A 12,131-nucleotide genomic window follows, 5' to 3' on the forward strand; every position below is an offset into this window, starting at 1 on the left:
TTAATGGACCTCGGATTCGGATTCAGCGACCCCAAAAACATATAATAAACATGGTCTGATCCCCAGGCCAAAGAAATTTTTTTTTGTTGTGTGGCTGTGTTATTATTGTGTAAATAAGAAGGTACTCTTAAAACCTGGAGTTTTTCCAAAAAAATGTGTTGTATGGGATGACAGCAAAAAGAATGATGATCCCTTCAAAGTATTAAATAACACACTTTGTAAGTGATTAATTTATATTAATATATTACTTATGTTACATTTCTTACTATATTGATATTACAAATTATACTTATGATCAAAAGAACGAATCATTACTTTTGGTTCGGATCAAATAGACAAATCAAACATGCTATTATATATTAATTTACACTATAAAGAGATAATTGTGATTTCAGCAACTGTGAATAGCAACAAACGTGCAGCAGAAGAAATATTAGAAAGTGAAAATGTTAAAATTCAAGTAATTTCGTCAGAATCTTCTAATGAAATTGAAATATTAAAGAAACAATTGCAAAATGAACGTGAATCGCATCAGCAAGAACTAAAGAGACAAGCAGAAGTGTTTCAGAAGATTCTGGAAAACGAAAAGTCGAAACTTACGTCCAAGATTGCATCTAAACGACAAGAATTGTATACCTTACTACGTAGTGTAAAACGAGGAAAAGAGGAACGCATTTAGAGTATGAAACATTTATTTGAGGAATTGAAAAAGAAATATGTAAGTGGTACTGATGCATTTAATATGTTAAGTCGTGAGTTTGAAAGCATGTCACTCAATCTTTTTCAAAACGAAGTAAAAAATAATGCACGATCTGCAAGTGGTAAAAGATTTTCGGAAGAAGTGAAAAAGTTTGCTGTAACCTTATTTTATCATTCTCCAAAGGCTTATGATTATTGCCGGTTAGTTTAACGCTTTTCTTTCTGTCTTTTTATTTCTTTGCATGATTGGATATTTTGCATGACTTGCTTTATATTTTTCTATTAGATACATTTTATTTCCTATTTGATACATTCTATTTTTCTATTAAATACAACAAAAATAAAGCAAAAAAATAAACTTGTTCAGTTATTAATATGCTTTTTTTTTTATACATAGAGGGATTTTGAATTTGCCACATCCATTGAGCATTAGGCATTGGCATTCAAATGTAAATGCTGAACCTGGATTCCACAAAGAGATAATTTCATTACTAAAGAATTTGCCTTCAATAGATAAAGATTGCAACATGATCTTTGACAGCATGTCAATACGGCAGCAATTACTTTGGAATGAACAGGAAGGAAAACTTGTTGGATATGTGGATTATGGAAATGATATTCATATAAAAGAGAAAGACTCATTATCAAATGAAGCATTAGTATTTATGCTGGTTGCCCTTAATGGTAAATGGAAATGGCCTATTGCTTATTTTTTGAAGAAATTTTTATCTGGCGCTATACTTGCGGAATTAATTTTGTCTGCCTTATCTTTGACAAGTAATAGTGAGTTAAAAGTACGATCTATTACATGTGTGTGTGTGTGTGTGTGTGTGCGACGGCGCAACCATTAATGTAAGTGCATTTAATCAGCTAGGATGTAATATTTATGAGAAAAATTATGAATCTATTATTAACAGTTTTAAGCATCCTACACAAAATTATAATGTTTATGTCATACTAGATGCGTGTCATATGTTAAAATTAGCTCGTAATGCATTAGCAGATTTGAAAGAATTTCTTACAAATGATGGTAATATTGAATGGCGATATATAATACAATTATATCAAATGCAAAATGAATTAACTTTTAAATTTAAAAACAAATTAAGTTCTCAATGCATTAATTGGTGGCAAAACAAAATGAAAGTTAAATATGCCGCTCAAACGTTAAGCTCATCTGTAGCAACAGCNATTGAATTTTTAAAACAATATTGTCCCGAATTTTGCGACTCTGAAGCAACAATAACATTTATTAAGGTTATAGACAGATTATTTGACTTTATGAATTCGAGAAATCCTTTTGGAAAAGGATTTCATCAACCTATAACTCGAAATAACTTAAATGCATTAGAAACAATGATATATATATATGTATATATACATATACTTGCGCGCAAAATTATATATATATAAATACAGTATATATTTTATATTAATATAAGTTTTTATATTAATATAAGTTATTTATTTTTATACTATAATGAAAAATGTATACTATAATAATGTATATATAATATGTAAAGAAAAATTACAAGTCTAAAGAAATAAAACATGTACAAAGAAAACATGTATAAAAAAATAAAATATAACATGTATAAAGAAATAAAATACATTTGACCAATTTAAAATTCATTATTAAAATTTTTTTCCACATATTTACTTTTCTTATAAAAAATTTATAGTTTAATAATCCTTTTAACAATNAGAGAATTAAGGCTCTTAATAATCCTTTTAATTTTAGATTAAAATGAATATATAGAAAATATAATATGAATATCTTTACGGAATATAAAAAATAGTCAATTATATATATTTCATTTATAATATATTTCATTTATTATATATTTTATTTATAATAAATATATTTCACTTCAATGTTTCATTTATAATATAAAAAAAAAATACATAATTGTTTTATATTCCTTTATTCATAAAATTAAAATACAAACTGTCAGTATATAATAGCTAACCTCACAACCTTACAACCACAGACTTCTATAGTATACCTTACAACTTAACCTTACAACTCAATCAGCTGTCAAACATGACGGCCATCTTGCATTCTTCAGTACCATCCCATCTTCCCCCTCCATGACGACTTTAGTACATAGATTTTGTAGCCAGCCGTACATAAGAAGCTAGCGGTCTAGTATACTATAGAAGTCTGTGTCCACAACTACGTCGTGTCGATAATGTAACTGCTCTTCCTTCCTATTTTCTTCTCAAAACGTAAAAGTATTGGCCATTTACTTGATATTTAACATTGACAAATAACATGTGTATATGTATATATGTGTTTAATAGATGGATCTATTAATGTCTCCGGTAAATGAAAGGAACGTATATTGTAAAAGTCTCGTTTAAAAAAATATATGTATATTTAATATATATGTATACATATAAATACTAATATTCTATGTATACATATAAATACTAATATTATAGTCCGTGAGTAAAACTTTAGTATTTTCTTCGTTTTATTATGTCGGGTCGCCAGTCGATGGGATGTGTTTCCTCCGTCTGAAAATCCAAATACAGAACTGTTAGTGTGCGAGAAACTTTTGGCGATAAAATCGTTAAAATATATACCACTAGGAGATAACATTCACTGAACATTGATGTGATTAGAAGATTTCACTTACGGCAGTTTCGTCTTCTTTGTAGACTTTTATGGTCTTGTCTGCTTCGGTGGTGATCATGCGAGTGCCCGACATGTCAAATGTGATACTGAACACCCCAGCCTCGCTGTCCATCGAACCGGGTTGAACCTGCGCCTGAAGCCGTTGAAAATTGTATCCCGTTCTCCAGTCCCAGAGGTGCATAGTACCGTTGTCAGCGCCGGAGACTAAAACCCCGTCTTCGTTCACAGCCAAGCAGTTCACTATGGCATTGTGACCGGATAAATTCTGAATGAACTTCCCTTCCGGACATTTCCACTGCTTGATATTGTCTGGAGACGCCGAGGCGAACATGTACAAGGACGGATGGAATGTCAGGGCTCGAACGCTCTTCTTGTGATTCGTCAGTGTGGCGATGGACTTTCCGGCGGCCAAATCCCACAAGCGAATCGTACAGTCGTGGCTGCCGGTGACGATTTGCGGCTCGGCGGATTGGCATATCACGCTATTGGTATGTCCGACGAGCGTGTGGACATTTGCTTTTGTGCGCATGTCCCACACACGTCCCGTAGAATCGCGTCCCGCCGTCACGAGGACGTCTATACTGGGATGCAATGCCAGAGAGTACACAGCAGACAAATGCCCGTGGTAATGTCTGATCACTTTATTGTACTCGAGATCCCAACACTTGACCTGCCTATCCTCGCCGCAGGAGAACAAGTAGGGATGTCTTTTGGAAAACGCTAGACCGCGGACGCTGCTTATGTGACCAGTCAGCGAAACTTTCAATTTACCGCTTGCAAGGTCCCATATCTACAATTACAAAAAGGAACTACATATAAAGCTTGTGTAAAAATTGTATTACCTTGTTCTACACAAATTTATATTATAAACAACTGAACTATAGGCTATATGAATATAAATGTTATACTGAATGAACATAAATTCAGAAAAATTGGAGACTTACTTTAATTACTCTGTCAGCTGAGCCGGTAGCAAACCATTCATTCCCAGGCTCAACAGCACAACACCTTACCCATCCCAGATGACCGCTAATAACTCTGTACAACTTCCAAGGTGCATGCCACTTGGGTTTTGCCATTGAGGGTATTTTCTTTTGCGGTATTGTTAGCGCGCTATTGGTTATATTATCTACTTTTTTTGTGTTCTGTATATGTGATACTACAACCGCTCCTGAAGTCACTGCAAAAGTTTCATCTCCAGGTGGTGGAGGATCCGCTTTGTTTTTTTGATGATTTTTGGTGTTAGAACAGGTGAAACAATGCTTTGCTTTGATGGACTTTTTTATTTGTTGCCTGGAAAGAGCCAATACCTGTGTACCTTACTTCGTGTCAGCCCACTTTGAAGTATTTTCTAACAATTTCACCAAGTATATATCTATTACCAGAGAGAATCCTGAGAGCGGCCATGCCATTGTAGTTTCTTACGACGGTTTCATCCGCTGGTTTTAGCCGTATTTCCACAAAAGTGGAACTCAAAGGCCGTTCTACATTAAACGCAAGTATCAGATCTCGTGGAATTGACCAATTGCAGAGTCAAATCAGCCAATCGACCAACGTGATTGATCAGTTCCACGAGACCTGCGATTTGAGTTTCGCGGAGAACGGCCTTTAAGTTCCACTTTTGTGGAAATACGGCTAAAACCAGCGGCTGAAACCGTCGTAAGAAACTACAATGACATGGCCGCTATCAGGCTTCTCTATCTGCTATTACATATCGTTGAAAATAAATTAATTCGGAGCAGCACAATTTTGAGATACTTACAATGCAGGATTCACTGGTGGTAAGATTCCTTGATTCAACAGAAACATGTCGTGTGTTTGTTTTAAAGAGCGAAACACTAATGTGTGCACCGAATGTTTTTGAACGTCCTAAAACATATTAAGTTAATTGTGCGCTCATCTATAATAACAAAATTAATATATTATATTATAATAAAGAAAATATACTTACTCTGCCATGTTGTTATTTCGAGGATCTGAATGATTTAATGATTTGTCAGAGAGGCTGAAACCGTTGAATGTAGGAACGGTGGAACAAAACGAGAACAAAAGCAACTGTAATATTTCTGGAGATGTAAAAATATACGATTAAAGATCTTTAACACTTCTTTCTTCTTCTTCTTTGCTTATATAGCGCACGCCCCTGCGCGAGAGGAGCAAAAGCCAGTCTGAAGCCTCTTGCACAATGGACGGAATAGCGATAGCGATAGAAATAACAAAAGTTTTAAAGAGTTTATATTTAAAAATAAAGGTAAGAACAGCGGAATCTAACATACAAAACTACACATGTATCAATGCAGATCAGAAAATCGGAATAAGCAATAGCAATAAAATTTCCGACGAGTTGGAATTCTGTGTTAAAAACTGTGTTATTTCTATCGCTATCGCTATTCCTTCCATTGTGCAAGAGGCTTGAGACCGCGTGTATATTACGGGTTATATAGGGAACTTTGATTTCAAGTGACGTATCAGCCACACTGCCACTCTATCCTTGTTTTACACTTGACAAGCAACAAGGACAGAACGTCGCAACAGCGCAGACAGCGCTCTACACGAACGTAGCCACAGTAGGTACATGGGATTGGTAAGTGAGGTTTATATGTTTACGTTGGTAGTGTTTACGAATGAGAGGAGAGCGAACATGGCGCGAAAACATTTGGAAAAAGCGACCTCATCGACACTATAAGGGGGGTTAAAGCCATTGTGGAATAAATCAATTATTAGCTTATCCGACTGAATCTTATAAATAGGACATTGAAAGAATATATGATTAATATCTTGAGACGGGTGTCCACACGGGCATTCCGAAGAGGTCACTACTCCCTTTTCCTTTAAATGAGCGTTTACTGCTGTATGATGTGAGCGTATTCTAGATATTAGTGTAACTAAGGGGCGAAGCAAAAATTTCTTTTTTTTAACTCTAATAAACCACGGTTTGTCTAAGAGTACGGGTTTACGTTGGAAGTACTTAACTCCCTTGTAGGTTGCATCACTGAGTAACTTTTCTCTGGCCAATCTTACTGTATCGGACCGAAGGGAAGGGAACAGCGAGAAGACTTCCAACTCGCTTCCAAAGCTAGGTTCTGGAAGAGTCAAGGAGAGTTTTGCGTACTTATCTGCCTTTTCATTGCCCAGGATACCACAGTGGCCGGGGACCCACACCAGCTTGACTGACACGCCGTCGTCTTTAAGTCCGAGAACTAGCTCCTTTATTTGATACACTAACGGTGAGTGGACACCTCTAGGGTCCGTTGATCCAAGGCACGTAATCACGCTGAGTGAGTCCGACGATCACGACCCGAGGAAACCCAAAGTCCTTAAGGTGCTCCAGCGCACAAACAACGCCGCGGGCTTCCGCGTCAAAAATAGTGGAACTACTGTTTATGCGTTCATAATGGACGAGATCGGGTTCGTCTGAGACCACAGCAAAGCCAACTGCTGGTGGTGTTTCATCCAAACCCGGGGAAAGAGACCTGTCAGTGAAAAATATCCTGGTAAGGCCATGGTCCCTGAAGAAGCCTTCGAGATACTGCTGGGGGTTTTCGGCCCGACGCGCAAGGAAGCCAGTGTTGGTGTCAGTGTCACACTTGAAAAACCTAACGTGGTACGGGAGGCCGAGGCTACCCGGGAGTGAGAACTTTGCGACATCTTTAACAATGTGCTGGAGTTCCTGATACACCGTGAAGAGACCAAACGCGTTGTCAGCACAAATAGGTTCCCAAGTCTCGACAATGCCCTTCAGTAGCTGTCCCAGAGGATGGCTTGACCTAGCACAAACCCTGCAAACATATTTGCTAATAAGATACTTGTGTCTATACTGTAGGGGTTGTTCGCCTATCATATCTAGTAACACATTAGTCGGTGTAGTGCGCATAAGGCCACACACAACCCTGGCACAGGCGAACTGCAGGCGGTCGAGTACAAGCTCTTCGCGTGACCCGAGAGGGTAGGTAGGTTACATGGCAACCCCACTCTAGAACGGACCTGACCAGTCCCTTATACACGGTTAACAAGACGGTAGGGTGTGTTCCCCACTTTATTCCTGCCAACACCTTAAGAATATTTATACGAGGGAGGACTCGTTTCCTCATCTCAGCCACGTGCTTTTTCCATTTCAGGGAGTAATCTATGTAAACTCCTAGAAACCTAACTGTCCATTCGATGTTAAGTTTAGTTCCTGCCAGGGAAATGTTCACGTTCTTCTTCTTTAGGAGCCACTTCATGTTCCTTAAAGGGCACAGTGAGTAAAACGTAGCCACAGACTTACTGGGTGACACTTGGAGTCCTAGGGTGGTTAGGTGTGACTTTACTTGGTCGAGGGCGGTATTTAGTTGCTGGGCAACAAACAAAACAGAGGGGTTGGAACAGAAAATCACTACATCGTCGGCGTAAATAAGGGCGTTTACAGACGCCAGTAGACAGACTTCGACGCGGGACATGTAAATATTAAATAGTGTGGGACTCAGGACAGAGCCCTGCGGCAACCCTCGTTCTGTATTTCGGGTCTGAACATAGACTCCCGATGCGTACCCTTTTAACTTCCTGAGGCTCACCACTGAGGTCAAGAAAGCTACCATTCGGGGGGGGACCCTGAAGAAAGGGAGCATGGTCAGCAGTGTCGATGGCACGACATTGTCGAACGCCCCCTCGATGTCAAGGAAAACGGCACCAATAACCTGTCTGGAGTTGCTAGCCGCTTTTATTTTTGACACAAGCATGGACAGACTATCAGTACAGGAGAGCCCTCGTCTAAAGCCAAACTGGTGGGGAGAGAGAATACCGTTATTTTCAATCCACCACTCAAGTCGGCGTCACATTACTTTCTCCATTACTTTGAGGAGGTTATTTGCTAAAGATATGGGTCTGTATGCTCCCTTGCGTCCCGGTTTGGGAATAAAAATGACAAAGTAGTTTTTCCACGCAGTTAGATAAACCTGTCGAGAATACATTAAATCAAGAAGATTGATTATGTACATGTGGAGGGCCGGGGGGAATTGGGTGATAATGAAGTTCGTGATTAAGTCTGGGCCAAGGGCCGACCGGATTTTAAGAGACTTTATCACGGAATAATACTCATCAGGAGTAATTTGGCTATCCATATACTCATTGCTAAGGTTGGTGTTTAGCTGATTCAACGACTCAAGAAAAGTGGGGTGGTTCTGAGGGGGAGGAGGTTCACATGAAGCAATCTTATCAAATGCCTTCTGAAAGCCCTCAAGGTCAAGGCAGTTTTTGTTACTTTCGTTCCTAGGCTTATTGCGTGCACAAGAAAAGGCCTTGACCGTGTTCCACACCGAACCAATATCAGAATTGGCGTGTAGAGAGCCGCAAAAATTCCGAAAAGCTTGGCGTTTCTTTTTTCTTAAGGCTTTAGAAACCTCTTTAGCCACTTGACAGTAGTTATCTAGGTAATTGATGTTGGGATGAGACCGAAATTGTGCAAACGCGGCCCTCTTCCGAGAAAAGATCTCAGAACAAGAAGCATCTCACCAGGGTGTGGGGGGTCTTCTAGAGGACTTAGAGATGGTTGTGCGAACTGCACCCGCACTCAGAAGTGCCCTGTCTATGAGAGATACTAACCGAACGTAGGTACTATCTACATTTGTCGTGGTGTTTAACGGAGGGAGGGGATCCACGCCTTCTTGGCACAAGGATTGAAATTCACTCCAATTAACCTGTTTAACAGAGTAATAGGGCCGACACGCATTGCGGCCAGAAAACCTATCTGAGACAGAAGTGACCACTGGGAAGTGGTCGCTACCGTAATGGTACTCGCATACCCTCCAAGAGCACTGGGGGGCCAAAGTGCCAGAAACGAAAGTGAGGTCTATCGCGGACCGCCTGGAGAGGTCGGCAAAGGACCACGTATTACTACCATTGTTGAGGACCACCCAAGAAGAGTTTAGTAACGCATGTTCTATGTTTTTCCCTTCTCTGTTAGAGAGGGGGGGTGTGATGCACCACAGCGGACTCTTTCCGTTGAAATCACCACATATTATAGCAGGTTGGAATTTGGAGCTTAATTGGAAGAAAGTTTGCCAGAAAGAGGGTGACGTGTAGTTTGAAGAAACCCTAGGTGGGTTATATAATGAGAAGATATAAAGAGACTAAAAGTTAGGGAGAAATAGTTCTACAACTATGAGTTCTACGCTATTTTCTATGCATAGGTCAAGTAACTGAGAAACTTCTGGAACACGAAACCTAACGTGTTTAGCAACGGCGATGGCAACTCCACCCCCGCGACGATTGCGGTCGTAAGATATTTCGTGATTTGGGAAAGTGATTATGGAGTTACCATCGAGGTAGGTTTCGCAGAACACAACAACCTCCGCCATGCAGTCTTGGAGTAGCAGACGAGCCGCATCAAGATTGCGGACCAAGGATCTGCAGTTCCATTGGACTACAGTGAAAGGCTTCATTAAGTAATATATAGATAATAGTAGTGAGTTTAACTTTGTGAATCGAGAGTACCGTAAAGGTACCTAAGTAATTCCGTGACAATATTTTGCATGTCATTATTACTTAGTTGCGAGATATTTGTACTAGGAGTGACGTTGAGTTTTTGAAATGCGGAAATAAGTACCTCTTTATCAGAAGATGGTGAAGAGGGTTTATCCTTAGAAGGATTGTTGCCCGAGGATATTTTTTTTGAGATTGAATCAATAAGAGAATGATTAAGTGAGGCTCGTTTAGCTGAGGGTGAAGAGGAGGAGATAACTCTTTCGTTACTACCTCTCAACTTAGGAGCAAAGTTAGCAAGTGGAGGAGGTTTTAAAGAGGCAACCTCCGCGTAAGACAGGTTAGACGTAGGGGAAGGGCCGTACAAACGACCTCCCGAGTTCCCGGGAGTGAGGGGAGACCTAACCAACGGAGAGGGTACCCTCGGGTTGACTTTAGTCACTCTCTGTGAGAAAGGGGAACCAGACCTGTCAGTTCCAGAGAAACGGAAGACGCCGTTTCCAGGTAAAAACTCCCCTAGCGTGGGAAGAGATACTGAAACACTGGTTGGATTAGACTCCAAGCCAGAAAGAGTGTTTCCGCTGTCACAGAGACCAGCTGCATCCCGGAAGGAAAGGTCTCTGTAAGCCATCAGTTTATGGATTTCACGTTGCCTCTGGAAAACAGGGCAGCGGAACTCAGATGCTTGATGGCCGGTGTTACCGGCTTTAGACCGGATGCAATTTATGCACTCATCAAGGACATTAGGGCAGTCTGGTTTAGCATGGCCAGACTTGCCGCACTTCTCACAAAACCTGCGTCGGTCGTCTCCGGACTGTTTGCACGAATGTACAGTGTGACCAAACCTCTGACAGAACTCGCAACGCCTGATCTTATAAACATAGGGTGTTAGCGGGAGTCTTTTCCCCACGTACAGGCATGACCGAGGGACCACTGGGGTGCGGAATCGCAAAATGAACTGGTTGGTACTCACATACTTCGGGGTGGAAGTGGGACTTCCCTTCTCCCTGCGTGTAATTCTGACAGCCTCGAAGGGAGGAGTCCACTCCTGGTCCCACCCAGGAGGGAGGCGTAGGCCAGCAAGTAGCTCCTCAACCGTCTCTTCCTCATCCACGCCTTTCAAGACGAATTGTTTTACCACTCTAAATGACGGGACGTGCGCCGTCCACTGTTCATTAGGAGTCACTTTACCGGCGACATCCTGGAAAGCCCCCACGAACCGGTTGGCGTCCCCACCTGTGGGAAAGCAGACTGAGAATCTATTTCTACCAATGACGCGTAAATCAAACGCATGCATGAACTGGTTTAAGAGGAGCCGGTTAAGCCTCTTGCCCAGGCCAATAGCACTGAGTGAGGCCCCGTTTTTACTTGCACCTTGGTCCCTGGCAGACCCTGTACTTCCCATTGAGGGAAGCTGTGACCGACACGTTTCAATATGGACCATAAACGGACCATTGGAGTTCGTATGGTACCTATTGAGTAACAACTGTCTTTGCCCGTTAGACAGTGTTGAAAACACACGCTTGGGGGGAGGAGTTAAACCCGCGCCATCCCTTTTCTTGGAAACCCTACTTCCAGAATCCGTAGAAGCGAAAGAGCTGGAAGGGACGTTTACTAAAGACACGCGGCAAGGGCCGCGATCGCCCCCAGGTACTGCCGCGAGAGCGGGGACCTGGCTTGCAGAAGAGGGGGTTATGTCCTCCCTAGGCGGGGGGCCCGTCTCAAGCATATCAACGTCAGTTTCTTTGCTGGTCATTCTGTAAACACTCGCGTGACCGTTGCACTAAGTCCAAGATGCAGAACACAGAAAGCTAATAATAGTTTTACACCACTGCTAAGCTTACGGACAAGTTTTGACGAAACTAATCTTTTGTTACTTGCTTTCAGACAAGGCAAGATGGCGTCGCCGGGGACGCAGCCACGGGGTGTTAACCCGTTAAGCCGCGTTTTGTCGTAAGAACGACAGATTTTATGTAAAGAGCCGTCTACAATGAAGAGTTGTAGGCCGTAACAGTAAGAAATTGACCAATCACAGACAAAGTACAGAAGAATAATCGATTGTGATTTGTCAATTTCTTACTGTTACGGCCTACAACTCTCCATTGTAGACGGCTCTTAACACTTTATCTTTTTCGCGCTAAGCGACCTGAGTATTACCTGAGACAGCAAATCCAAATGTTTTCGCTTGACTTACGAAAAATGAACAAAGGAACTGTAACGATGCAAATCGTTACGGCCGGGACCGACCATCCGTCCCGGCCAAAAACGCGGCGCTTTGCGCCAAATAATTGTGTGAAACAGGCGTATATTAAAATATACGCCGACGGCCTGC

General features: G+C 41.1%; 2 protein-coding genes and 1 long non-coding RNA gene across 4 annotated transcripts; 1 reads left to right on the forward strand and 2 right to left on the reverse strand.

Moving 5' to 3' along the window:
• The first annotated feature begins 38 nt into the window (after nucleotides 1-38).
• On the forward strand, nucleotides 39-2,102 carry LOC109862762. Its single transcript, XR_002251208.1, has 3 exons — nucleotides 39-218; nucleotides 396-718; nucleotides 1,097-2,102. It is a non-coding gene; the product is annotated as an uncharacterized LOC109862762 (long non-coding RNA).
• Nucleotides 2,103-3,138: 1,036 nt separating this feature from the next.
• LOC109862763 (pleiotropic regulator 1-like) lies at nucleotides 3,139-5,506 on the reverse strand. Its single transcript, XM_020442897.1, has 5 exons — nucleotides 5,292-5,506; nucleotides 5,103-5,209; nucleotides 4,285-4,633; nucleotides 3,342-4,130; nucleotides 3,139-3,219 (listed from the first exon to the last, which is right to left on the reverse strand). Exons 2-5 carry the CDS (start codon nucleotides 5,147-5,149, stop codon nucleotides 3,160-3,162), a joined length of 1,245 nt encoding a protein of 414 aa, XP_020298486.1. The 5' UTR covers nucleotides 5,150-5,209; nucleotides 5,292-5,506; the 3' UTR covers nucleotides 3,139-3,159.
• On the reverse strand, nucleotides 5,395-11,412 carry LOC109862764. Of its 2 annotated transcripts, XR_002251209.1 has the most exons (3): nucleotides 10,773-11,412; nucleotides 6,453-7,119; nucleotides 5,395-5,406 (listed from the first exon to the last, which is right to left on the reverse strand). XR_002251209.1 is itself a non-coding variant. In XM_020442898.1 (2 exons), exons 1-2 carry the CDS (start codon nucleotides 10,907-10,909, stop codon nucleotides 6,582-6,584), a joined length of 675 nt encoding a protein of 224 aa, XP_020298487.1. In that variant the 5' UTR covers nucleotides 10,910-11,412; the 3' UTR covers nucleotides 5,692-6,581. The 2 variants fall into 2 exon arrangements, 1 of the variants encoding a protein (XP_020298487.1); XM_020442898.1 differs by lacking the exon at nucleotides 5,395-5,406 and having other exon boundaries at nucleotides 5,692-7,119.
• Nucleotides 11,413-12,131: the final 719 nt, after the last annotated feature.

Source organism: Pseudomyrmex gracilis, unplaced genomic scaffold (genome assembly GCF_002006095.1).
Source record: "Pseudomyrmex gracilis isolate BER0280 unplaced genomic scaffold, ASM200609v1 scaffold_2340, whole genome shotgun sequence".
NCBI classification, from domain to species: domain Eukaryota; kingdom Metazoa; phylum Arthropoda; class Insecta; order Hymenoptera; family Formicidae; genus Pseudomyrmex; species Pseudomyrmex gracilis.

Bases quoted from the DNA above. Each gene is read 5' to 3' on its own strand.
- LOC109862763 (XM_020442897.1), bottom strand. From the start codon at position 5,149: ATGTTTCTGTTGAATCAAGGAATCTTACCACCAGTGAATCCTGCATT. The intron at 4,131-4,284 runs GTAAGTCTCCAA...TTGTAATTGTAG, and splicing joins CAGCTGACAGAGTAATTAAA to ATATGGGACCTTGCAAGCGG. The intron at 3,220-3,341 runs GTAAGTGAAATC...TTGGATTTTCAG, and splicing joins ACAAAGAAGACGAAACTGCC to ACGGAGGAAACACATCCCAT.
- LOC109862764 (XM_020442898.1), bottom strand. From the start codon at position 10,909: ATGAGGAAGAGACGGTTGAGGAGCTACTTGCTGGCCTACGCCTCCCTC. The intron at 7,120-10,772 runs GTGAGTACCAAC...ATATGTTTGCAG, and splicing joins CCACTTCCACCCCGAAGTAT to GGTTTGTGCTAGGTCAAGCC.